This window comes from Anopheles gambiae, chromosome 2 (genome assembly GCF_943734735.2).
Source record: "Anopheles gambiae chromosome 2, idAnoGambNW_F1_1, whole genome shotgun sequence".
NCBI lineage: Eukaryota > Metazoa > Arthropoda > Insecta > Diptera > Culicidae > Anopheles > Anopheles gambiae.
In genome coordinates this window covers 79,258,339-79,284,817 of record NC_064601.1, presented here as the reverse complement: position 1 = coordinate 79,284,817, position 26,479 = coordinate 79,258,339, and the positions used below count along the sequence as shown (strand labels likewise).

Below are 26,479 nucleotides of genomic sequence, written 5' to 3'. Positions count from 1 at the left end.
ATCGGAATTTCAATTGTTTTAATAATTTCATGGCTTGTTCAGGTAGTTTTGCGATAATTTATATTTTCATCTTGATGTGTGTGTAATGAGCAGATATAAAATTGGCAAAAATAAACAACATGGCGAAATGAAGAAACGTGACGGCCGGTAATCCAACATTGAAAATCTCATCAAAATCGCATAAGTATGTTCAAACTTCTGTAAAACATCTAAGTTGTTGAAGTTTCTCACTATTATATCGATTTCTTGCAGGAGTATTAAAATATTATCGATTATAAAGATATTTCACAACTCACCTTCAATACGAAAATCCATCCCACCCCAACATCTAAATTCATACTTTCCGGAGCCCATTAGCTCTACTGCAAAATAATAGCTGGATACAAACGAAAAAAAATCGCAAAATGTACGACGAAACTTTCTAGCTGAGCTCAAAAGGCAACCATTTGCAATGTATTTTAACCGTCATGGAGAATTATTCGAATGTCGGATCTTTTCCGAACAGCTCCTACAGCGTGTCGGAAACTGTCAATTGTCCGACAGAACGTGTCCGTCAGTTTTGACAGTAGCACAGTTTGCCTTTCCCCTTTCACACTGCTTCGGAGGAAAAACGTAAATAAAAAGAAAAAATTACACAAATATTGGATCGTGCAGAAGTTTGCAATCTCTTGGCTTCTATCGCACATTTACGGAAGCCCATCACGATAAATCCTTCGGGCACGGAAACGATGTGATGGAATGTGTGCTTTTGTGCGTGCGGAATAATCGGTGGCGCCTCGAATTGCAGTGAAGTGCGAAGAAATCGGTGCAGGATTACATCTGTCACAAATTCCTTTGGTTTTGTCGTGCGGAAGCTTGGAATTGGCTGTAGATTGTGCATCGCGCAAACCTGCTGTAGTTTTTCCGTATAATTTACTGCTTAAAAGCAATCCCTGTCCCAGGCCCGAATCTAGGACAAGGTTAGTGTTTTGATTTGGTGGAGGGGAAGAGGAAAAGTAATCGGTGCATCATCAGTCACGGAAGTGGTGTAGCTGTGCGGAAGTGCGTGTTAGTAATAGGATGCTCAGTAGCGCAGCAGGAAAGCAGTAGCAACCTACGGAATACGACAATAGGTGTTGGAAAAGCGATCTTACGAGCAGCTCTACTGCTTCCGAGATTAATCATCGACATGATTGGTGATGGTAAATGATGAGCGATAAGCCAAAGCAATAACAACAACAAAACACCTGACACATCATCGACTGGTGGACGAGACACGGATTGTGTGTGCGTGTGTGTGTTTTTCTCTCCTCCTTCTGGTGTCGCCGACGGACGGACGGAGCTGGCTATGCAGATCTTTTAATAGAATTTGTGTGTGTTTCTTTTTATTGCTAGTCGTCATGTGCGCTACTGGCTCGAGCGGACGAGTCCCACTATAATTATACGCGAGGTGTGTGCACTATGTGTGTGCAGCGATGAGCCAAAGTGTACCCGTGCCTGGTGGTGGTATGTGCTGGTTATGCAGGAATTTGCTGGATTCCTTCCAAAACCTCTTCTAGTGTTTGTGCGCGGCTATGCCTGTGTCTGTGCGGTGAAGTGCAAGGTATTGAACGCGCAAAAAGGACACACGCAAAGCATCCGAAACCAAATGTGCATAGAAAGGGCAGCGGTGTAAACGTTCGAGGGGGCACAGGTGGTGAACGGGGGACCCGATGATAGGGCGGTGAGCGGCGCGGGGTCAAGTGCAAACGTGAACGGTTCCATCAGTTTGCTTCCGGTTCCGTCGTGCAATCGGGTCAACGGCACGCACCGAGAGGCACGAAGGGCAGGCGCGGGGCCGAGTCGTTCCGAGTGAAGGAAAAATCAATTGCCAATAATCGTACTGGCCGACCGATTGGAGTTCACTCATTGGTGTACGAACACAGCTCCGAACCGACCCACCACAATGGCCTATGGAGCGAGCGAAACGCACGACGCGCTGTGGAAGCAAATATTGGAGCATCACTGGAAGTATGTCGAGTCGGAGGAATCGATGCTGAAGATCGAACTGCGGCGCGACCTAGAAGGTAAGGGATGACTCAATTGCTAGCGGTTACCGGCAGAGAGCAAGTTCGGAGGAGTAGCGGGGGTCGGTGGAATAGTAATGGAAGCGAGAACCTGTTTTCTCGTAGCCGTTGCCGTAAGGGGATTTAAATTGTTCTCTCATAAACACACGGGGCTTTAATTATATCACCTATTGCACAGGTGCGACAATGTGACTGATTACAGAACTATCAATGCAATCATGGAAACGTTCGACACGAGGTGTACATTGCGGCAAATACTATTGCAAAGCAAAAACAAATGTCGTAAGAATAAATTTAGCAGCTATTAAAGGTCAATATAAAAATGTCTGTCAAACGCGGGTCCGAACAGAAAGGGCTTTCTGCTAAGCTTGAACATTGAACAAGCGCCTGATCTGATGATGAAACAAAGATCGCTCTTTTAAGTAAGTGTCAGACTATGGCAGAGCATGGTTTTAGGACTACTTTCTAGAAACTGATAACAATCCGCGGTACTGACTGTGGTTGAACTGTCTCGCACTATGAGAATCGAGGTTGCTGCGTTATCATTTGACTATATACACGATAAAGCATGAATCACTTTCTCAAGAGCAGTGCCTTGATTGAATTCGCAATTATCCTTATCAAACCTGTTGCAGAATCACACGCTTCTCGCCTGTAGATAAGGGAAACGCTGCTGCTACAAGCTAACCTTCTTCCCGTTAAGGGAATGCCATTAGACCACCTTGGAAAGCAACTGCCATTCGACTATAGCGAGAATTTAAATGTGATGATTCACGGGTCAATTGGTTGTTGATTGTTTTTTATGAACCCAGAACAAGAAACACCAATAACGAAGTGTGTAAGTCCCACGAGATGAGTCATTACATCTAAACAAAAACATGAGATTAATGTACTTTGTTTTGTTTGGAATCTTACTTGTTCTTCATAGTTGAATAGTCGCCGAAGAATAGTAAAATGTAAACATTTTTTTTTATTCTCACTATTACAAGGTTTTCCAGGGGTTCTCAAAGTTGTGAGACACTTGCTTGACTCTTTTTTTAGGAAATTAACTACAAATGATGGAAATTGAACTTCATGGCACCCTTTTTGACAGGCTCGTTGGAAATTCTTATTGGATTTGTCAAACAAGGGTGCTATAGAGTCTAGTTCCTATTACATTAAGTTCATTTCCCGTAAGAAAGACTCAATAATGTGTCCCACAGCTATGAGAACTCCTGGAAAACCCTGTATGATGTTTTTCGTATGTGTTTTTTTTATCTTGTATAATAAAATTATCCCATGATGGCATATAAAATAATCAAAACAAATAACAACACTTTATCATTTCTATTTTATTTTCAGATTTGATCGAGAAACGATTGGGGAAGGTGCCACCAAATGAGAAATTTTATCTCGACGATACAAGATATGCGTTCGACAGGTAAGTTATATCTCCCAACAGCCATTTTGAAGCTGTATATCGAAACGCTTTTCATTGTCCCGCATTTAATAATTAATGGTGTCCCATGCTACTTTTTGCTCTGGTGCTGCAGTTCGGTTGCACATTTGGACGATTTTTCGGCCTACAAAGCATCGATCGGATTTGAGGCAATCAGCCAATATGCCAACAATCTGTTCGTGAAACCATGGCGAAAGGAATATAAAGTGATAAAGGTATTGTGTCAATGTCCCGAAAGTCTACCGGGAAACGTAGCAAAATTGTTTCATATTTAACACCGTTTTGTCCCTCATGCAGATGTATTCCGGCTTTTACCAGCACGAAATTGCCGCCAATCTGGTGAACGCGGAAAAACTATTTCAAGCCATGGGCTATCAGCTGATGCCGAACAAGACACTCATCTTGGACGGTCCAATCTGTCCCGATCAAGTGATGAACGTTGCGCGGGACGCTATTACAGCGTACGTGGAATGCCAGGTTGGGAGAATGCGATGAAAAAAAAATGATACCACAAGATCAAATAATAAGTAAAATTCTTTCCTCTTTTCTTTACTTAACCGTAGATGATGAAACGAATTTACAGTGAACTTACTCCGCTACGACTGTCGATAGATTGGATTGACATTTACAACTTCAGAAGCTATCATGCTGGTAAGCAGAACTCAAGAGCCAATCGTGCATTTCACATTATTATGAGATCATTTCTTATGTTTTCTATATTTTTACCTATTCACAGCTGACGTAATGCAAACGGTGAAGCAAATGGCGCTGTCGATACAGGAAAAGCATCACAAAAAACAACAAGCAAAGCTAAGAGGTATACTATGGCGAGCCGTAGTCAATTAGTAGCAACACGTGCCGTAGAAATCGCTGTTCTAACATGGTCATATTTAGCTAGCTCGTAGTGAAACTAGTTACACTTGCATGCTGCTTAACGAATCATCTTGTTTTCAGTACCTGAATGCGCTGTTATGGCAGCTGCATTTGCATTTGCATTCCGCAATATGAATGTATCTTCCACTCCTAACCATAACTAGATTTCATAAAGCTTTTACTTGTCTAAGATTAAGATTAAGTTCATCACGATAGTGTGTTTATTCGTAATTCAACATACACATTTAGGTTCACTGTTGTTATTCTTGTTTTTTTTTTTGTTGTTGCTGTTGTCTAATGTATGTGTTGCTTTGTTTCCTATACGTCTAAAACCTTTATAAAATATTAATTTAGCTATTGATAATATTATCATACTTATACTTTCTATAGTAAATTAACTTTGGCAGTTTGCAATTAGCTTAACGAGGCTTTGCTGCTAAATGATCTACCTGAGTTGTACGTACGTTTGTCCACATTTCAACGAATGTCTGTCTTTTCAATGAAGAAATAACATTTTAATTGATTACATTTTATAAGCGACGTTCCTGTACGTTACGAGAAACTTTTAATAAATGTTGATCATCGGCTATAACAAGCCTGTTGCGGTTGTCCTAACAAACTCTCTCATTATAAGTAATATTTTGCATGGTCTTCGTATTTAATCTATTACTACTACTTATATCGTTTGTTTGTTTCCTTCCTCGCTCCAAAACTGCACAACGTCAACACGATGAAACGCACAGAATCCTGTGTTTGTTCGTTTGTTTGTTATCTGCATAAGATTCACATTAACAACCTCATTTCCGGTTTATGTTTTCACATTGTCTTCAGCGCTCTTCTCTACTCGCTTCGAGTGACGTATGACGTACATGTTCTTCAATTTTTTTATCTCTCTTCTCTCCAGACACGTACGGCAATAATAGTGCGTCCGCTTTAGCGCCTGCTAGTAGCTGCAATTCATGCAACCCGTATCAGTTCCATGTGCAAAGCCAACAACCTCCCCCTGTTCCACCACCGGCCGCAGCAGCAGCCGCCGCCGCCGCCGCCACCGCATATTGCGGTGCGAATGGTGGTGGGAACGGTGGCGTTGTTGGTAGTAGTCAGCTGTACAATAGCGCTGTTGCTGGTGCACCCTGTAGTATTCATAGCCAACAGCATCATCAACAACAGCAGCAACCACCGCCGGTACCGCCACCACCACCACCATCACAGCAGCAAATGCCAGCAAACGCGTACGGCGGTGCATATCATCCCCATCATCTCCCTTCTTCGCATCATCATCATCATCATCATCATCATCAACAACAACAACATAGTAGTTACCAGAATTTTCAAACGACGACAACTACATCTGCGTCGCAGCAGCAGCAGCAGCAGCAAGTTTGCGCACCAGCGCTGGGAACGATGCCCCATTCGAAATCGCTCGATCACTATCAGGACGCGAACAGTGCGGCTGCAGCTGCTGCTGCTGCTGCCTCGGCCGCCAACATGTACGGCATGAGTGCGTACATGCAGCGACACTCCATTGATCAACCGTACCACTACACGCTCGCAACGCCGTACGGAGGCTCGCAAGGTGCCGGTTCGTCGGCGGCCGGCATGCAGCCAGCGTACGAGGGCGGGCCGCTCGATGGACTGCTATCGTGTGGTGTGGCCGGCGGAGTAGCGAACGGTCCCAGTGCCGGTGCTGTAACTAGTTGCAACAGTAACAATCATCCCTATAACAATGTTCCAGGCAGCGGACGCTACCCACCGTTGCAGTACGCTGGCACCACCAACTTCCCGATGGGGATACCCGGGCCCGGGCCGATGTTTATGAATGGCGGGGGCCAGCTGAAACATCACCAGAACGGATTGGTGGACGGTTGCGGCTCGTACCGGCATCCGGCAATGAATCTGGCCTATCCCGGCTACCGTGGACCGAATGGCATGATGGCCGCACCGCCTTCCTACTGTCAGCCGGTCGATTCGTCGATCTACGGTGGCGCACCGATGTCGTCGGTGGCGGCTACGCAAACCGCCGCCTACGGCACGCCATTGGTGCCCGCCCAGCCGGCAGCATCTATTTTGAGTGGCAAGAAAAAAGGGTACGACGATTACGACATGATGTCTAGCATGCGCCGGGGCACCGATACGCTACGCTCCGGCAGCGGATGTGCCAAAAAGCTGGACCGGTACCACAAAAATGCCGAACTGCTGATTGACTACGAGAGTGACATGCTGCCGGAAGCGCTGGCCGAGCGAAACCAGAAGGAGCAGCAGCAGCAGCAGCAGCAGCCACACCACCACCATCATCACTATTTGCACCATCAGACGTCGCGCAACTCCCGGCAGTCGGATTTCGATAGCTACGAGGACGAGCAGTTGCAGCGGGAGCAGGAACAGAGCAGTAACGTTAGCAGGCGCATCTCCAGCAAAAATCAGGACGGTATCGGGTGTTACGAAACGTGGAACTACGTCTACCAAAACTTGGAAAAGCAGGGCTACTCGAAGGATTTGGGCGAGCGGGGTGACTTTCTGACGGACGAACTGGACGCCGATGATAATCATCTGATCGGTACGGCGGCGGAGGAGGACGACCTCCGACGAAGGCGTCGTAATGACCTGATGACGGACGACCATCATGACCATCATCATCATCATCATTCGGGCAGAAGAGAGTCCGGCAACGCTTCCTCCAGCGCGACACTACGCCGCAACCACAACGAAAAGCTGAAAGCGATGAAACCGAAAGCGGCCGACAAGGTCGACGGCATAGTTCGGCAGGCTTCGGCAGGGCTTTCCTCCACGAAGCAACCGATGGCCGAGGGGCGACGGCACGAGCGCCACCCTTCCACCGGTTCGGGGGTAACCGCCACCACCATGCTGGTACAGAAGGCGGCGAAAATGTCGCTCTCAAACAACGCGACGAACGACGATCTGCTGCTGGGAAGTTTCGAGCAGAATGGTGCGAGCAAGGGTGAGCCGCCCGCCGCCGGCAGCAGTCGGAGAAATTCGGTGACGAAGAAACAAATCACACCCCAGGGCTCGGGCTCGTCCTCGTCCACCGGTCTACCGGCGAAGGAAACGAACAAAACCCATAGCTCAACGAGCACCGGGATACTGGTCAACAATCACCACCACAGCCACAGCGCGAACAGCAGCGGAAGCGCTTACCCGAGCCATAGCGGCGCGCCCGCACAGGGCAAGAAGAAAACGGCCACATTCGATACGGGCGCGGTCACAATCATAAACCCCAGCCCGACCGGCTCGGGCAGTCCGTCGGGCAGTGGAGCGCCGGCCGGTGCCGAATGGAATTGCAATTTCTGTACCTACCTGAACCCGGATGTCAAACGCATCTGTGATATGTGCTCCAAGAGCCGCGACTTTCGACTCGATGGCACGACGACCGCCAGCAATGGCACAACGGCAACGTGCGTTTGAACGCCTGCGGGGCTGCTGAAGCGGCAAGAAGGGACTTCGGAATGGGCCCACTAATTGTTAGAAGTTTTGTCTTTTTTTTTTAATCCTCTGTCCATTTGCTGGACTTTGTTCTATGTCTTTGTTCTTCCCCCGTTTAATGACTATATTTGTTACAAATGTCTCTAACGTTGCCATAAACATTTTCCACTCACAGTTCGAATCGTCCCACAATGCTCACTGTGGAGATTATTTTACATATTTATGTCTCAAACTTGTTGGCATTCGTGCATTAGCTTTGCAGGAACCAGGATGAGCCAGATTCTGGTGCATGTGCAATTTATGCAGTCTGTTTTGCTCCCCCCGCTCCCCCCAGGACGAATGCAACGAAAAACCACATCGGTGGGGACAAATGTTGAGGTCGTTTCAAATTTTGCGTTTCAAACTACGGACACACATAGAACTCCTTTTGTGAAGCAGCATGCCAGCAGATGTAAAACAAAAGAAAAAACGGGTCGAATGGTTTAACCAATCATGTGAGGGGAGGGGTGTGATGTGACGTAGACGGAAGCTTTAAAACAAATTCGGTAGCACGTATTCGGCCAATATTACGGTGTTACGGAACGGCACAGGTTAGCAGTACGACCCAACGGCTGTGCATTAAAAATGCCGACCATTTGCCGCCGAGAGCTACCTAAACTAAACTAAAACAAAACTGAGAAGAAAAAAAAGTCACAATTTGATGAACAAAGCTGGATAAATGGGATCGACAATCGCGCACTTTTGCATTCATAGTTTCGGTACGCATGGGTTTTGGGCATGTCACAAACGGTCGGTTTCTTCACACCACACTCACCAAACAGCACCGTTTGTTGACTGTAAGGCGGCAGAGAGGGAACTATAACTCTAAAGCAAAAACATAAAAAAAACAGATCATGAAACGATAATGAGATAAACTTGGGTGGACGCAACTAGAATTGCGCGTGCGAGCCGGAATGAGCCCCGATTTACTGTTGAATTAATTTACCCTTCTATAATGAAAGGACTCTAAGGAAAGGAGAGGAAAGGAACCCTGCACCCGAAATGAATTGGAACGTACACACAGACACACGCTCCGAAACGATACTAGTCACGCGTTATCGCGAAACCAAGCATGCGTTGAGATGAAAATGATGGAGTGCAGCATGAAGTGCAGGTTGTTCTGGGTTTAGGGATGGACGGATCGTACGAATAGGGAAAAGAGAGAATGTACATCAAAACCGATTGTTATACACTATTAAACGTTTAAACTATTTTTTTAGTTTTACATCAATGTTACAAGAGGCATACACAATATACTGCAAATTGGATTGATATTTACTGATTTAGGTGAAAGGCGACGTGAGCGGCAAAATAAGAGATAAAGAACCCCCTACCGAGCACACGAGACAGGGATTATCCAATTGAAGTAAGGTACAGTACACGGGAGAAGTGAAAACTATATGCAAATAGGCATCGCTAAGCATTCTACTATCTACATTTTATAGCAAAATTTCTAAACGATCACAACTAATGGGATATCTAAAAAAAAAAACAAACAAACAAACTAAAACTAAAGACAGACGGAGCTCGTTTGCGTGCTAGAAGACGATGGGCGGGATACGGATGGTAAACCAAAACTTAATACAACCAAATCACTAAAAAAAACAAGAGAACTTAATTACACGGTTTGAAGAAGTGAGGCAGAAGTGAGGGTTTTAGGGCTAGAACGACAGCCGCTGCGCGCTGAGGGCATACGAGAGAATGATGCAAGGATACTGAAACTGTTTCGCATATTATAGATTTTAATAAAACAAAATGATCCATTTCTTTGTTTGCTGTTGAGATATACACGTTTATGGCGTTGATGTGTGGTTTTGTTTTTACACCTGCAGCACAGTGGCCAGTTTTACTCTACACACTCTCTCTCTCTCCGTTTATTCAACAATTTTATCAATCGCTTTCGGTTTCTTGTTCACCTTTCGCTCTCTTACGCTTTATCTACAAAATTGTGTAAACCATAAAACAAAAAATGGAACTATATCCTCTTGTTTCCCTATCGAGATGCCACCCAAAATAAACGTGATTATGATACGCGTGACAATATTACGGCAAGATGTGATGAACTTTGCATTGCTGCGTCGTTAGGAATTAAAAATCTCTCGAACCCTCCGGTTTTTACCGTGCGGTTGGGGTGGTGGATGTGGAATTACTCGTTCACTAGTAGTGTAACCTTAGACCGGGAGTGTTGCGGGGTTGTGTTATTGTTCCAAAGCTGCAGGGCACATACACCAAAAGCATTGCGTTTTCTTCCTCCGTTTTCTACCGCTCTAAATGCTTTCTAACTTTGCTAGCACACACACACACACACACATACACACGCACAAATATATACTGACTAGGGAAGGTATGATTGCCGCGCTAAAGGATTAATTATGATTTACGAAAAGTGTCGCTTGCACAGAGGTATGCCGAAGGATATTGCACACAGTAACACTGCTGCAACTGAATCACACAAGCTCTGAAGCAACCGGCCTTTTCTTTTTTTTTAAACAAAAAAAAACAACAACCCTGTATTAATTAGGTGCGCAAAGCGGTACACTATTAGCAAGATTGTGTTGGTGCACCAGGAGCGGATGGCATTTTGAAACTGCCGGTACTTTAACAGACTGTGAGAGCTTGGCTCTTTGATTTTAACGCTACAAACAAATCGGTGCCCTTCTAGTGCACCCCCACTCCCAATGCGCCGATCTATGATTGCTCACAAATGTAACGGCGATTTTTGTTTTTGATTTAATTTAAAAAAAACCCTCCACTAGATTCTGTAGTTCCAATCCGGCACACCACACGGCGGAGAGCGGGAGCAGGGTTGGTAAAGCAAAAACAGGAGATACGCACGACGCGGATTTCATTCCTCCTTTGCGTCCTTTAGCCGCTGCCGGCTGTTGGACTGGCGGATCTGCTGCTTCAGCTGGGCAGTTTTCAGCTTGGACATCAGTTGCGTTGACTGGTACAGCCAGCTTCCCTGTGGGATTACACGAGCGGGTTAGTATTGCCTACTCCGGCACGGGCAGTAGCAGCTGGAACGTACCACCATGAGCATGCAGTTTAAAAGTATTGGCACGGAAAACACCACCGATATGAATAAACCCTTGTCGTCGAAGTACTGTTGCTTGGAGAAAATCCTCCAATTGATGGCCGCGTACTCGTTAATGCTCTCGGAAAAGTACACTAGCAGCACTGGAAAGAACGGAGGGAGAAATCGCAGACACGAAGGTTTAACGAACACGATCGATACACGGTACGTAACGCAGCACTTACAAAGCACGAAAAATAAAAACACCTGAAAGTTGCCATAGTTTCTGGTCAGCAATGCCGTCGAGGTGATGCAGATGTGAAAAGCTATCAATCCAATCAGCCAAGGATCGTACCAATCGATCTGTAAAAATAATGCCTATGTTAATAATGTGCTACCGTAAGGCTGCAAAGCAATGCCCTCCACACGGAGGTTGGCCATGGCTGGGCGCTGCGTACTTACACTCGATAGAAACGTTATAAAGCCCTTTATTTCATTGACTTCTATCCATGTTGGGTCCACCATTGCAAATGGAGCGAGGAAACAGGACCGCTTTCGGGGATCTAAAACCAGTTTCAAGGATTACAATCTTGCCTACTCTGCCTGCCTACTGGCTAGGAACTGTTCGTAGCTTTTGTAGACACCAATTCCGAGGTAAAGCGTGTGCAACCTTGATGGGCAATGTTGGCAAATGAAAGTTAACTTCGTAAACACTAGCTTCACAATTCCTTGCGGCCGTTCTCTCGATGCAAAAGGCAATGAACAATGGGACGAAAGAGCAGTGCAAGTTCTATGTGTTTACGTTTTCACTTCCCATTCTTTGCATTTTTTTCGTACGGTGCGGTGTTGTTGCTTTATTTGTTGTTCCTTTCCGAACGTCAGCGGCGCAACTGACAGCGTGTGATTTTCAAATTTTGTGTGTTTATAATAGCGCTTTCGGTGCTTTGTTATGAAACACCGCGCACGAATAAAAACAATACAGCTACATGTAAATTTAACGTTGGTTTTGTTCCGTATTTTATAAAAATTAACAAATTTAATCCAAAATTAACAGCACAACCTTTTGAAACATTACACCACCACTATTCTTGCACAATTCCCGCACCGTTCGCAGCGACATCTGTTGCCCGGAGAACGAAGGTCCAACAAGATCGCTACAGACGGGCGCAATGTTGACATTCCAATCACATGGCTGCCAACTGAAATCGTGCTGTCAAATTACCATGTTTCTTTCTTTTCGCTAAAGTGCGTTCGCGAGACGTGTTGCGACTTCGGATTTAGTCTGCAAATAAAGGTGTTTATCATGTTCCAATTATCTATAAAACTATCGCAAATGGGTGCAAAGCAAGGCGGCCAGCTAGCTGCACCGAAATCCGATTGAGTGTTGGCCAAAATTCGGGCCAAACGGCACCGAACGGGACGGACAGCCGATGACGGAACAGCGTAGTGAGGTTATGCTTCAATATGTATACGGGCGGTAGCGGTACCGCAGCACCGCCGTCAGCACCAAACCATCTAGCGGATGTTCCGTCAACGCTGTTCGCCACGGTGTAAACGTTTCCCTGCATTGTGACGCTGGACATTGGTTTCATACTGTGACGAGTAATTCGCTAATGATTTTCCTCTCTTCTACTTCCATTGTTTGCTTGTAGAACGATCCCAAGATGAGTACTGCAACGATTCGTACCCGTCGCTACATGAGCAACCGGCTGCTGTGCCGCAAGCAGATGGTCTGCGACGTCCTCCACCCTGGCCTCGCCTCGGTCTCGAAGAAGGAGATCCGCGAGAAGCTCGCCGTCATGTACAAAACCACGCCGGACGTCGTGTTCGTGTTCGGTTTCCGCACGAACTTCGGTGGCGGCAAGTCGACCGGTTTCGCCCTCATCTACGACACCCTGGACCACGCCAAGAAGTTCGAGCCCAAGCATCGTCTCGGCCGCCACGGACTGTACGAGAAGAAGAAGATGACGCGCAAGCAGCGCAAGGAGCGCAAGAACCGTATGAAGAAGGTGCGCGGCACGAAGAAGGCCAAGGTCGGACAGGCCGTCAAGAAGTAAAACGGCGGAACGGTGATGGTGCCGTCGCTGCTGCTGCTGCTGCTGCCACGGTCGTTGTCGCAGTAGAAGTGGTGGCCGCGTGTCCTCAGGCGGTCCGTGTTTTAAGTTTATATGTTTTCTCTTGTGCGGAAAATTGGAAAACATTCCGCTCAAAAGGAATGAGAATATAAGCAACAATACCATGTAAGGAGAAACCGTATACAACAACCTGGTGTAGTTTTTTTTGTGTTTGGTGAAGTGTGTAGTATTTATTGTGCCATTTTCGCCTTCTTCTTTACAATCTTCTTGTCGCCCTTCCCACGGGCGCGGGCTTTTTTGCCACCCTTTGCTTCAGTTTTGCGTTGTTCAATCAACTCATTCAGCTTTTCCGTGGGAATGAATTTCCGTTTCTTAAACTTTTTGTCGCTTGCAGCCGCCTGGAACCGAGCATCATTCACCACGGCCGGGCTGGCGATCGTTTGCTTATCCCTTTTGCGGCGCTCTTCGTTTTCCTGTCGCAATCGCTCCCGTCGTTCCTGTTCGCGAGCTTTCATGTCTTCCTTCCACTTTGCCTCCATTTCGTCCGGATCGAGACCTTCCTGTATCCAGCGCAAGCGGCGATATTTGTGCTTCCGTTCGTCAAAGTCCTTGTTGTCTAGGTTTATTTCGGCTTCGGCACGGGCCACCTTCACCTGCATGAATATGCGCTGCACGAGACGGTCTGGAAAGGAAATTTACAGGAGTTATTCATTATACAGCTGTTCGCTCGTTCTCTCATCGCTTACCATCCACCGAGTACTCCGTCAGCTTGGTGTTGATGAGGGCTTCAATTTCTCCCAGTGCTTCCAGATCGCGCGGAAAGCGTAAGATCGATATCGCCATTCCAGCGCGACCGGCGCGCGCAGTACGTCCCACACGGTGGATGTATTCGATCGGTTTCTTCGGCAGTCGATGGTTCACTACCAGCTGCACATCGTGTATATCGAGCCCGCGGCTAGCCACATCCGTTGCGATCATGATCCGCACGTGCTTGGATTTGAATTTGTTCAGCGCCGCCACGCGCTCCCTTTGGCGCAAAAACCCATGCAAACACACATTGCTGAAGCCGAACGAGTTCAACGACATGGACAGGATTTGGCAATCTTTCTTCGAGTTGGTAAAGATCATGATGCTCGCGTCTTCCTGGTCCTCTTTGTATTTGCGCAACGCCTCGACCATAACGGTGTCTCGATCGTAATCGGCACAGAGCAGGTACCGCTGGTCAAGCGTTTCCACCGTAGCGACCGGTGACTGTTCGGACCATTCGAACACATCGTCCGCAATCGGAAACACGATCGACGTCTTCAGGAAATCCTTCAGGGTGGCCGAAAAGAACAGATTTTGACGCTTGGCCGGCAGGAAACGGTTTATCACCATCAGGTCCTCATCGAAGCTGCCGCACAGCATTCGATCCGCTTCGTCCACCACCAGGAACTGGAGGGCCGCGAACGAGTACGTGTTGCATCCGGTCAGATGGTCGGCCAACCGGCCCGGCATTGCTACGATAATGTGTGGCCGTTTCTCTAGCTGCTGGCTTTCAATCAGATAGTCCGTCCCGCCCGTCACGACGCACACGCGCGCATTCATCGGCTGGCCGGCAACGATGAACTGTTCCGCTATCTGATGCGCTAGCTCGTGCGTCGGTGTCAGCACGAGGGCAAAGTTTGCCGTCGGTTCCTCGCTAAGCTTCTGCAAAATCGGCAGCGCGAAGGCAAACGTTTTGCCGGATCCCGTTTTGGCGGCTCCGATACAATCCTGACCCTGCAGAATGCGGGGGATGCACTCTACCTGAATCGGCGTCGGCCGGCGCAGTCCTGTGGGATGGTTTAGTGTCGTTACAAGGCTTTTCCAGAATTTGCCGACTCACTTACCCAACTTTTCGGTTTGCCGTGTTATCCAGTAGGTTAACCCCAGATCGGAAAACTTCTTATCCGTCCACAGGCTCATGGTTTCGGGTTATTTTTCAGACCCTGCAGTGTCGTGGAGCTGTTCTTTTCACACTTTTATTGTTTACTGTGGAGTGCGTTTGAAAATCACATGCCTGTTGAAGCAAAACATTGCGGAACTGCAGCGCTTGACAGTTTCCATGGAATGTCAATGCAGAATAACATGCAGACATGGCTACACGGAGCTGCATGTTGTCGAAGGATATTTTAAATAAATTCTGTACATTCAGCGAGCATATATCGCAGTAATATTAAAATGTATATAAATAAAACTGCTGCATTCTTCTGCTCCTATGGCAAATGGAAAAAAGTCAAAGTGAAACATTTTGAAGCTCATTTTTTTAAATGTCATGAAGCTGCACCTTGTAGTCGTGTAGTTGCTACTTCAGTTTTCAGAACATTCTGCTCAATTGCTCGACGAATCTATACGTGTAGTACCAGGAACTGATAAGATTAGAACGCACGGTACGCACAGCATCAGTGATAAAAGAACGAACGGGAAGAGGATCGAAAGAAAAGCCAGTGAGCAGTGCCGTTGGATTCCGAACCCATTTGCTTCCACATTCCAGTACAAAATGGTCTCGAAGGTGAAGGTAGGTGACAAAGGACCCACAAATCGAACCCTTTCCTGCAACTGGTGTGCGTGCTCCCATGTGTAAGTGTGAATTCTGTTTTTTTTTGTTTGTGTGTGAACAGATTGGCATCATCGGCGGTTCCGGGCTGGACGATAGTCAGATAATCGAGAATCGCACCGAGCGCGTGGTAAACACACACTTTGGCATTCCGTCCGATGTGCTGATCGAGGGAAAGATTGCCGGCGTCGATTGCGTGCTGCTGGCCCGCCATGGCCGAAACCATTCGATAATGCCCTCGAACGTCAACTATCGGGCAAACATATGGGCGCTGAAGACGCTCGGCTGCACGCACGTGATCGTGTCCACGGCGACCGGTTCGCTGAAGGAGGAGATCCATCCCGGCGATATCGTGATTCCGGACAACTTTATCGACCGCACCACGAAACGCGTGCAGACGTTCTACGACGGCAACGAGCTGCTGTCTGGCGTCTGTCACATCCCGATGGAGCCGGCCTTCTGCAACCGCACGCGGGATGTGCTCATCGAAACGGCACGTGGCATTGGGCTGGGCGTGCACGAGAAGGGCACGGTGGTTACGATCGAGGGGCCACGGTTTTCGAGCAAAGCGGAAAGCAACCTCTTCCGCCAGTGGGGCGCCGATCTGGTAAACATGACACTGGTGCCCGAGGTGGTGCTGGCGAAGGAGGCCGGTCTGTGCTACGCCGCTATCGCCATGGCCACCGATTACGACTGCTGGAGAGAGGCGGGCGAGGACGTGAATGTGGCGGACGTGCTGGCAACGTTCAAGAAGAACGTTACCAAGGTGACGGATCTGATCATCAATGCCATTCCGAAGGTAGCCGCCCTCGACTGGTCGGACACGATCGAAGAGCTGGGGAAAACGGTCAACACCAGCATCATGCTGCCTCACTCCAACTAAATACTCGCATTCAGTAGCGAACACCAAATAAGCGCACACAGACAGACGATAGCACTATTATCTCGATCTTCTTAATTAGCCACGTGCGAGTGCACGTCTACGGAGACACAACAGAAGGCCAAATGCGGGGATACGATCGCCTCAACATCAGGCAAAGATGGATGTAAACGGGATGAGCGAATCATATGCCTAGTCAATTGTAATCTTTCTCTGCCATTGAGTAATCGATCGACAGAGCCGCGGGTGGGCCCCCGCACTCTGAACGCTGTGTTTATTTTCAAAAGCAATATAATATCCCTTTTAGCACAAATCACACCAACTGAGCATTATGCCGCAGACAAACAATCCGAGGCATTCTTATCTACTGTGCAGATTTCGAATAATAAATGATTTGTGAAGGCACCATTCATTGAACAGACTTTTATTTTTGCTCCTACCCTACCTGCTTCGGCACCGGCTCGAATCTAACAGTTTTCTAGCTCCAGCTTGATCAGCTTCTTCTGCGGCAGATTGACGGGATTCAGCACCTTTGTTACTAGACCCGTCGCCACGGTTTTACCATTCTCCCGCACAGTGAAAGACTGCCCACTGGACATTACCATTTTCCTGAGTAGCGTTAGCTTGATCGCACCATGATCGCCGGGCATCAGCATGTCCAGCCCGACCAGATCCACCCGGCAAGGCACGTTCCACGTTTTGCTGAACAGCTGCTGGATGTACTTCGACGTCAGCGGTTTCGATCGACCGCCCTCGTTTTTGGCCAGCAGATACATGGACGCTTCGAAGTGATTGGAGACGCGCTCGCTGCCCGCAGCGCACAGCAGCATGCCCCGCTGCACGGACTGGAGCTTAACGCCACGCAACAGCGCCCCAATGTTATCACCCGCCTTCGCTTCGCTAACGTCCTTCTTGAACACCTGCATGCCACCGATCGTGGTGCGCATTTCCTCGTCGAAACCCAGCAGCTCCGCTTCATCGTTTTTCCTCATCGTGCCACGTGCAAGCGTGCCAACCACAACCGTACCCCGGCCCGGGACGGTAAATGCGTTATCGATCGGCAGCAAAAACGGCGACGTCAGGTCTCTCGTTGGCGTGGGAATGTACGAATCGATCGCGTCCAGCAGCTTGCGGATCGACGGTTCGCCCAGCTCCGACTGATCGCCCTGCAGTGCGAGCAGTGCCGAGCCGACGATGATGGGGCTCTCCACGCCGTCGAAGCCAAAATCGCTCAACAGTTCCCGCAGCTCGATCTCGACCAGTTCCAGCACTTCGTTATCTACCTGGTCGGCTTTGTTAATGAACACGACGATTTTGCTAACGCCAACCTGCCGGGCCAGCAGTAAATGTTCGCGCGTTTGCGGCATTTGTCCGTCGGTTGCCGCCACGACCAGTATTGCGCCGTCCATCTGCGACGCTCCGGATATCATGTTCTTCACGTAATCTGCATGGCCCGGACAGTCCGTGTGGGCATAGTGTCGCTTGCTCGTCTTATACCCGATGTGGGCCGCATTGATCGTTATGCCTGAAACGAATTCAAACGGCAAATCAAGTGCGTCTATACTTCTACGCTACCCGCGGTTTGCTATTACCAACCTCTTGCCTTTTCCTCCGGCGCTCGATCAATCTGGTCGTAGGAAATGAAGCTTGTGTTGCCATCCTTCGAAAGCACCTTGGTGATGGCAGCGGTGAGCGTCGTTTTGCCGTGGTCCACATGGCCGATAGTACCCACATTGCAGTGTTCCTCCTTCTGCTGTGCTTTGCCGACAGCCGTTGTGCTCAGGAGCCTTCGGTTCAAAAGACCGCGCTGTCCGCCCGAACCAAAGGTCTGTGATGCAATGCTTGATGGGCTCAGGGGAGATTGAATGATTTGTTTAAATAACCGAGATACTTTACGGTGGCACAGAAACCTTCCCACTACAAACGACATACTGGTATAGGTTTGGAAGTTTATGCTCCCTTTCCTAGGACTAGAAACAAAATAAGCGCTTTTTTTCGCTCAAATTAGTCGGTCATTTTTTAATGTTTTGGTAAGCAAAGGCCCAGGAACTATATGGCCCGCAAGGTTGGAGCACACTTGGAGCACATATCCCTCAATTAGCGCGTTTGACATAACTAAACCATGCATGAAAATGAAGAAAAAGCTTTTCATCGCTCTTTAAACACACTGTCATAATTTTTTGTCATGTTAATACCACTTTGAGCACAGCTTTTTAATGGAAAATCTAAAAAAATTGAGCTGGGACAAGGAAATTGTTGTAAGGTACTGTACAACTGTAGCGCCGGCTCCGGGTAAGCAACTGTCATTGTGACAACACGAATACGTACGGCTGCGTAAATGTCCAACTGGTTCCATCATTCCGATCTGGCCCGTCGAAGTGAGTGGATGCAAGGTGGCGTGTGCTCTTTGTGGACTGAATTTTGTTCTATTGAAAAAGCATCTCAAATAAATCCCACTGGCGACCAAACCAACGCGGAGTGAGTACAAGTAGTTTAAGCAGATGCAGACTATTCGTATCTTTTAATGCAATAATTTGCAAATTCGACGTTTTAGCCGGCTATTTTGTTGTGGTGTGAATGTGAAACGCTGGTGTGATTTCGTGTGAATAAAGATGGCTGACTGACGGAGTCGGAAAGCCTCCGCTTTTTTTTTGGTATTGGTTCACTCCTTTCCATATTGGATGAAGGAAGTTCCAATCGTTTTTGGGGTGGCAAATTGTGATTTTTTTTTTTGGAAAAAGTTTTAACTTCTACTTGTGGCTATGGTTTTGTGCCATTGAAATAGTTTAATTTTAATGCAAAAAAGGAAAGCAATTAAGGTGGACGAAGTATAATTTGGTGTTTGCCTGCGCTAATATTCCAATGTATGTGTGTATGTGTGCGCGTGTGCGTCGGACAAAGTTTTTGGTGAATTAGTAGTTTTATGTTAAATATTATGTGTGTGATACGTTTGGTAACAATTAAGCATTGTTTATCTGTTTTCATGCAGTGGGACTGACGCTCTTGTTTAGCTGATTTTGTGTAGATTTGGCTTTTGAGAGAAAGGTGTAGAGTGTGGTGTGCTAGTGAAAAAAGACGCCATTTTGTAATGACGATGAATTTGTGAAGCAGTTGCTCGTGCGCCCACGAGGTGTGTTTGTGTTGGTGACGTCTTGCGGGCAAATTTCAAGAGTGTATACGTGTGAATGTGTGTGTGTGTGTAGCTTCGAATAATAGGGGAGAAAATGCCGCAATGGCGGTGGAAGATTTCGGAAGAACATTCGAGTGATTGTGTTGTTGGACTCTAGTGGGCTTTATGCTTTGTTGTAAAAAAAGCGAAGTTGCTCCGTACCGAAGGTTCAATGATCGTGCAACGTATGACATCAAACTTAAATTTCGTTCACCGCCTTAGCCTCACTTAACTGACTGGTTGTTCCTTTATTTGTTTTTTAGGCGATTAATTCTCCGTCTGAGCATCCAAGCTGCGCCTAGCACTGCCTCCCTTCGTCGTATCGTCGTAATTTTAACTGTTCAGCTTGTGTTATCATCCCTGCCGCGACATCCAAACAATCATCCAAACTGGCAAAAGTAATTCGCGACACGACGGCTCATGAGTAGCATTCGGTCCAGTGAGCGAGATCGTATTACTGTGAAGATTCATAACATGAAACGTAGCGCATCGCGCGAATCTCCACCCAGATCAAAGCGACGCAGCAGTATTGGACGCTACGACGACAGTTCGGACGAAAGAGTAACCCCCGACAGAATGCGACGACGTGTGGCCCGTTCGCCAAGCCCGAGGGCTCGCTACGCTTCCCCGCACCGTGACGAGTACAGCTCGTCGCGCAGCCGTGCCGACATCGGTAGCAGCGGCGGCGGCAGCGAGAGATACTCCTACAAGGTGCTGTGCGTGAGCGCCCTGCACCCGAAAGCGTCGGAAGAATTCATCAAGGAGACGCTGTACCGCGAGTACAAGAAGTTTGGCGATTTCAGCATTCGCATTTCGCACGACCTGGACGAGCGGCTGGCGTACGTGTGCTTCCGCACGCCGGAGGATGCCCGCGAGGCAAAGCACGCCAAGTCGCGCATCATTCTGCACGACAAGGTGGCGCTGGTGGAGCCGGTGTATGAGTCGTCCAAGTCGGAATCGTACCGGCGGCCGCGTTCGGCCTCGCCTCCCGAGTACGACCGCCATTACTACGCGCGTTCGCCGGGAGTGCCGCCGCCCGACCGTCGCCGGCCGCCGGAGCATCACCCGTACGACGGGTACGGGCCGCCACCGGGTGGCCGGATGCATCATCCCGATTTCAGACCGCCCATGCACCACGACTACTTGCCCCGCGGGCCGCCCATGCACCATCACGGTCCGCCCCACATGCATCCCGGACCGCCACACCATCACTACATGCCCCGGCCGTACATGCCGAGACCACGGGCACCGTTCGAGAAGCAGGAGAACAAGAAGGACAAGTTCCCGAACTACCTGCACCACATCCAGCCGGAAGATGATCCGCTGGCAACACGCACGCTGTTCGCGGGCAATTTGGAGATCAACATCTCGGACGACGAGCTTCGTCGTATCTTCGGCAAGTACGGTCTGGTCGAGGACATCGACATTAAGCGGCCGGCTCCGGGCACCGGCAATGCGTTCGCGTTCGTGCGCTACCAAACGCTGGACATGGCGCACCGCGCGAAGGTCGAGCTTTCCGGCCAGTATATTGGCAAATTCCAGTGCAAGATCGGGTACGGCAAGGCAACGCCGACCACGCGCATCTGGGTGGGTGGGCTGGGCGCCTGGACGTCGGTTACGCAGCTCGAGCGCGAGTTCGACCGTTTCGGAGCGATCAAGAAGATCGAGTACGCGAAGGGCGACACGCAGGCATTCATTTTGTACGATTCGATCGATGCGGCGACCGCTGCGGTAAAGGAGATGCGTGGCTTCGCTTTGGGCGGTCCCGATCGCCGCATTCGCATCGATTTCGCTGACAATGGAACGGTCCCACCGTTCGCGAAGCGCCCGTTCGAGGAGGGTGGCGGAGAGTATCGGCGCGTGCCGGAGTACGAGTATCCGGATGGTGCGCCGCCGTATGATGATGGAGCGCCTGGGTATGGGGGCGGCGGCTACGGTGCCCGTTCGTTCCGCGGTCGGGGCAGCGGTGGAAGTGGAAGTGGCTATCGGGGACGCGGTGGTGGCAGCTTCCGCGGTGGTTTCCACCACGATGGGCACCGGCCGGCCGGAGCTGGCGGACCGCCGCATCACGGACCGGGTGGCGAGGAGGAGTGGCGACGTCCACCGGGCGGCGGCGGTGGTGAGCCGGGCGAATATGATCAACGCCGTCGGTCCGGCTCACGCGAGCCGGGCGGTATCGATCGGTCCCGGTCGCGCTCACCACGCAGACGCAGCCCGGCGGATTCGGATTCCGACTCGTCGACACGCCGCAATGGTGTGCTGACGTCGGCCCGCACACTTTCCGAGGTGGCGCGCAAATCGAGCACCGTCTGGCAGGGCGCACTGATCCTGAAGAGTTCCCTTTTCCCGGCCAAATTCCATCTCACCGATGGCGATGCCGATATCGTCGACGAGCTAATGAAGGACGAGGATGGCAAGCACCATTTGCGCATCACGCAACGTTTGCGCCTCGATCAGCCGAAGCTGGAGGATGTGCAGAAAAGAATTTCCACCTCGTCGTCGCATGCCATCTTCCTCGGGCTGCCGGGCTCGAACCCGGCCGTGTCGTCATCGGACGATGCAAGCGTACAGACTCGCCCGCTGCGCAATCTGGTGACCTACCTGAAGCAGAAGGAAGCCGCCGGGGTAATTTCGCTGCTGAACAAGGAAACGGAAGCGACCGGCGTGCTGTACACGTTCCCGCCGTGTGAATTCTCCACCGAGCTGCTTAAACGCACCTGCCACACGCTGACGGAGGAGGGACTTAAGGAGGATCACCTAGTGATCGTGGTTGTGCGGGGCGGGACTGCCTAGGAGCGGGAGGAAGAGGCCGATGATCGGGAGTTAGAGGTACGGAAGAAGAAAAGTAAGAAGTCAGCAAGTAAAACTAGCAAGTCGGATAAACCATCATCATCTACCGACTAAAACGCAAACGACGGGCAGACCTCTGAATTCATCGGTGACGAGACTACTCTACTTTGATTGTGGAAGTAGATAGGAATACTTTTATTCATTGCGATCGTCTGGTGCGTTTGTGGGTAGGTAGATGGACATTCAATCACCTGAGTCAACGTGCCTTACTTATGTGTTCTTTCTAAACTTTCTTTGTAGATGCTTTCGTAAGAGAGGTATCATCAGTAGGCTTCAGAGGCGATTGGGTTCATCATCCGTTTGGCTACGCGACACGTAAAGCGTATCTTAACCAATTAACTTTGCTTACTTTTAGTTCAAAACAAGGAGCACATACGTAAATGCACCATTTGCGCTCCTTGCTCTTTCAATGTGCATAGTAACCCTGTCTAGAAATGGCATACAAAAAATAACGAAACAATTTGTTCCATCATCGTAAGTACACACATCTTCATCTCATCCTATCTCACCATCCTGTCAACGGGGAAAATGGAACACAAAGCGCGTCTATAACCTGCATCACTAAGCCAGAGCACTGCATCGAAACGTCTAACACTTTCAATTGCACGCATTTGTCAACAAGTGGCCGTTTTAAACACTACCACTACCATGTTACGATGACTCTATGGCCGTTCTGCTCTGTTGTATCAACCGGTGACGTCTCAGTGGTGTAGAGTAACATGGTCGATGTTTGACGCTGTTCAGCAAACGATGTATGTGTGCGACCCCAGTTCAGGAAAAGTGCGCGCGTGATCTTCCCATCTATTTATGCGTGCGATCGTGTGTACTATTGAAAGACATTCGTAAGTGCGTGAAATTATTGTGCATGTGTGTATGATGAGTGTTTACTTTAAGAAGTGGCGCACAGTGCAGAAAGCAGAAAACATGAATCCATTATATTTTCCTCGCGGCGTATATTAGATCAGATTGCTAAGATGCAATAGTTGGTTCGTTCTCTTACTCTACAAAGCATTCACAACAAGGTTGAGGTACGAATATCTTAGATCTTATCAAACCAGACGCGCGCTGCATAAATTAGGAAAGATAAACACTCATTCTTACGGTCAGGACGAATAAGTTTTCCAGATACGATGGTTAAGTCTGGAACGTTTAGTTGCATGTGTTTACACCATAATCTAGATTTTAATCGACTAGTTTAAACAAAATTGATAACGGCTAACGGCTGATTGACAACATTTCAAGATGCAAACGGATATAATATGTGTGGAGAAATACAACTGATTGCAAAGTAAGTTTGCAATTATTTTAGACACACTTTATTTAAGACACAGTCGAATTTGTTTTTTAAACCATTCTCATTTTCACGCAGTTTGACAATGTTTGTCTCTAAAACACCTTCTGAAAATAGCTTTTTTTCATTATGAAATAACTGAAGCAAATGATTGTAGTTCAGTTATTTATTCAGTGAAGCAGCATTGGCTTACTTTTGTTTCGCTTGTTAAGACATTTTGCCTTACGGCCTTTCAATTATGATTTGCTATCAGGATCACAGTACTCACAGTGTCAGTAATTATTTGTAAATTATTAATTATTTAATATCTCTATATTCATGCCTTCTTCTGGTCACTCCTGATTTTCATGTTTCGACTCGACCAGCTGCGTTCATTGCTTTGAATTTAAAAAGCTTAAAACAATATGAAACAAACGAATGAATCCAGTTCATTTTGCCCAGATAAGCTTACTTATGAAAAAAAAAAACACATTCTGAAATAATTGCATCATATATAGATAATCGATCACATCAATTCACATCGAAAAGGTGTCGAATATAAAATATATCTCTCAGCCCTGTTTAATCTATATGTGAGCAAGATGACACAGATGACAGTTGCATACGCAGTACAGTATATAACAAAGTAGGAAATCGATACATACAATACATTTATGATAGCGCACTAAGCAATGCCAGAATAAGGAAAAGGCAACGATGAAGTGCAGTGAACAAAATGATGGTAATAGTTTGCATGGAAGTTAATGTGTATACAAGAGAGCAGATAAAATTTCGATTGACTTCCGGTGTTGTGTATTGGCATGTGAAGCACGGTGGGAGCTACTCTTATAAATAAACATAAATAAACATACATTCTAACAAAGGTGTGCTGGGTGGTGTGTATGGTGCATAGAACATGACGCATCGTCAGGAATATGTCGTTTCGCGGATGCTTTGGATGAAGTTAGGTGAAACAGTTACAACAGTGTCGTTTGTGAATGAAGTAAGTGAAGTTTTAGTTCCCCCTTAAACTTGAATTGAGTGAAACACGCTGCATAACGATTATTTGTGAACTAGTTTTTAAGTTGATGAATGAAGTTTGTGAAGGATCTTACTCTGTTTAAATTGAAGCAAAATCTTAACTTAATTTAACGTTTATAATACACGTCTGTGGATATGAGAAGGAATGTTTTTTTTTTGTAAAATTATATAAAATTAGGTGTAAAAATATCTTTAACATCCTCTATCATACTGTTTTGAAACATTGTCTATCATACTGTATGATAATTGTTTCTATAATCGGTAGGATTTGATAACTCACATCATCTAAATCGTGTTGGTCACGATCCCTTGAATATGTTTTAAAGTGTCGAAGTTCTCAATAGTTCTCAATATAACTAAACAGTTCAGTTAGGATAGTAAAAGTGATGATCAGTTAAGACAGTTTAGTTATATTTTATGATCACATTTTTTTAAAGATTTTGCTGTTTTTGGGCCGTCATCAGTGTGTTCGGTTGCGATTAAAAAGCTTTTCTCATTAATTTTTTCTTCTCAATATTATTGTTTCACAATAATGCCTCAGAAGCGTGTATTATGTGTCGTCTGTTAGGGAGTTGTGGCAATTGCAAGTGGTTACCTATTATTGAGCTAGTGACGGAAATTGTATGAAGTTTAGTTGTCACTCCATTGTGTGTCCTTGTGAGTTATTCGTCAGTTCGATTTAAATACGAGACATGGTGTGAAACTGCATCCGAAAATTTATGAAACCAACAACCCCCCTCCCTGTGCCTATTGTGCTATGTGAATGTGTTTTCTACGGTTTGATCCATGGTGGTGATGTTACAGGTGGAAATGTTCGTGCCTAATGTTAGTCGACCGATTTGTGAAGTGGGTTAAACATTTTTTTCACGACAATCTCACATTTTCATTACCTAGTAATATTTGTCACATTGTCACGATAGCATACCTGCTGCGAGCGTATTTTTTCTAGCAATAGTGCATTATTGCTATTTTAACACGTTTTAAAACAATTTTGTGCGGGGTGTTCATAATGATGTACAATATCTGTTAACAGTTTTTGTTGAAATCATTATGCATCTTCTAGTGAGATTTGATACATTATTCAAAGATGTAACTGTCGTGATATATATGGTACCTTTCGAAGCGTTACCATAATTAATGTATGCATTTCGTTTTGGTGTAATACTGTGTGAGAGATTGTGTGTGTGTGCGGTGTGTTTTTGAATGTTTTGAAACAAAAGTTTTCCGTAGTTCTCGTTTCCTTGGAGCGTCCTGTTATGTGTGTAGTTAACTAGTGGCGCGGCGTTGTTTGTTTACTATTTTCTGAAGAACAGAGGTGAGATGTGAGTTTACGTGTTCTCGTGTAAAATTGAAAGAAACGTCGGCATTTTGTTGATCAACGAAGGTAACCCATCTTAATATTTTCTGCCCTGGTGCCTGTGCCCTATTCTACATGGGGATGTTACTCTACTGTGTTAGTTTTGTGTTGTTGTTGCGTTATATTCAACGAGAGTGTGGGCATGTGTGTGTGTATGTGTGTGTAAAAGTACATTTTACCGAAAAGAAATGGCGTTTTAGTACAAAGCCAATTTATGAAAATTAACTTGACATATGCTTTTAGCTATGCAATGTGCAATGTTGCTACAACAATTGTTAGTTTAATTGATCACAAGTGTGTTTCCGTTGTGACCACATTGTTACCCTTCATTGTTTTTCCACATGGTCTTCCACCATCCATCCTGCCTGTCGCCGTACGCCTGTCCTTTTTATAAAATGCACGTCACAAGT

The 26,479-nt window shown here is 47.2% G+C and overlaps 7 protein-coding genes across 12 annotated transcripts; 4 read left to right on the top strand and 3 right to left on the bottom strand.

The window, feature by feature from the left end:
• The first annotated feature begins 576 nt into the window (after positions 1-576).
• LOC5667222 (protein tamozhennic) lies at positions 577-9,624 on the top strand. 4 transcript variants are annotated; one of them, XM_061652637.1, is made up of 8 exons: positions 577-959; positions 1,375-2,045; positions 3,387-3,465; positions 3,578-3,698; positions 3,781-3,960; positions 4,047-4,134; positions 4,220-4,300; positions 5,261-9,624. In XM_061652637.1, the coding sequence occupies exons 2-8, from the start codon at positions 1,925-1,927 to the stop codon at positions 7,777-7,779; spliced, it is 3,189 nt and encodes a 1,062-aa protein (XP_061508621.1). In that variant the 5' UTR covers positions 577-959; positions 1,375-1,924; the 3' UTR covers positions 7,780-9,624. The 4 variants fall into 4 exon arrangements, with proteins under 4 accessions (XP_061508621.1, XP_061508622.1, XP_001688506.2 ...); XM_061652638.1 differs by having other exon boundaries at positions 577-1,181; XM_001688454.2 differs by having other exon boundaries at positions 577-2,045.
• Positions 9,600-11,714, bottom strand: LOC1274810 (transmembrane protein 18). The gene is made up of 5 exons (XM_061652641.1): positions 11,520-11,714; positions 11,312-11,412; positions 11,095-11,212; positions 10,865-11,013; positions 9,600-10,798 (listed from the first exon to the last, which is right to left on the bottom strand). The coding sequence occupies exons 2-5, from the start codon at positions 11,372-11,374 to the stop codon at positions 10,682-10,684; spliced, it is 447 nt and encodes a 148-aa protein (XP_061508625.1). The 5' UTR covers positions 11,375-11,412; positions 11,520-11,714; the 3' UTR covers positions 9,600-10,681.
• A 274-nt stretch (positions 11,715-11,988) lies between these two features.
• Positions 11,989-13,113, top strand: LOC1274809 (small ribosomal subunit protein eS24). Its single transcript, XM_314013.4, has 2 exons — positions 11,989-12,143; positions 12,502-13,113. The coding sequence occupies exon 2, from the start codon at positions 12,514-12,516 to the stop codon at positions 12,904-12,906; it is 393 nt and encodes a 130-aa protein (XP_314013.1). The 5' UTR covers positions 11,989-12,143; positions 12,502-12,513; the 3' UTR covers positions 12,907-13,113.
• A 10-nt stretch (positions 13,114-13,123) lies between these two features.
• On the bottom strand, positions 13,124-15,028 carry LOC1274808 (probable ATP-dependent RNA helicase Dbp45A). The gene is made up of 3 exons (XM_314012.5): positions 14,796-15,028; positions 13,671-14,738; positions 13,124-13,606 (listed from the first exon to the last, which is right to left on the bottom strand). The coding sequence occupies exons 1-3, from the start codon at positions 14,869-14,871 to the stop codon at positions 13,155-13,157; spliced, it is 1,596 nt and encodes a 531-aa protein (XP_314012.3). The 5' UTR covers positions 14,872-15,028; the 3' UTR covers positions 13,124-13,154.
• Positions 15,029-15,240: 212 nt separating this feature from the next.
• Positions 15,241-16,794, top strand: LOC1274807 (S-methyl-5'-thioadenosine phosphorylase). Its single transcript, XM_314011.5, has 2 exons — positions 15,241-15,463; positions 15,567-16,794. Exons 1-2 carry the CDS (start codon positions 15,446-15,448, stop codon positions 16,383-16,385), a joined length of 837 nt encoding a protein of 278 aa, XP_314011.4. The 5' UTR covers positions 15,241-15,445; the 3' UTR covers positions 16,386-16,794.
• On the bottom strand, positions 16,791-18,682 carry LOC1274806 (elongation factor Tu). The gene is made up of 2 exons (XM_314010.5): positions 17,979-18,682; positions 16,791-17,907 (listed from the first exon to the last, which is right to left on the bottom strand). Exons 1-2 carry the CDS (start codon positions 18,310-18,312, stop codon positions 16,850-16,852), a joined length of 1,392 nt encoding a protein of 463 aa, XP_314010.5. The 5' UTR covers positions 18,313-18,682; the 3' UTR covers positions 16,791-16,849.
• A 54-nt stretch (positions 18,683-18,736) lies between these two features.
• LOC1274805 (RNA-binding protein spenito) lies at positions 18,737-24,554 on the top strand. Of its 3 annotated transcripts, none has more exons than XM_061652268.1 (4): positions 18,740-18,860; positions 19,394-19,736; positions 19,815-22,568; positions 22,642-24,554. In XM_061652268.1, exon 3 carries the CDS (start codon positions 19,972-19,974, stop codon positions 22,342-22,344), a length of 2,373 nt encoding a protein of 790 aa, XP_061508252.1. In that variant the 5' UTR covers positions 18,740-18,860; positions 19,394-19,736; positions 19,815-19,971; the 3' UTR covers positions 22,345-22,568; positions 22,642-24,554. The 3 variants fall into 3 exon arrangements, with proteins under 3 accessions (XP_314009.5, XP_061508252.1, XP_061508251.1); XM_061652267.1 differs by having other exon boundaries at positions 19,372-19,736; XM_314009.5 differs by lacking the exon at positions 19,394-19,736 and having other exon boundaries at positions 18,737-18,860.
• The last annotated feature ends 1,925 nt before the right edge of the window (positions 24,555-26,479 follow it).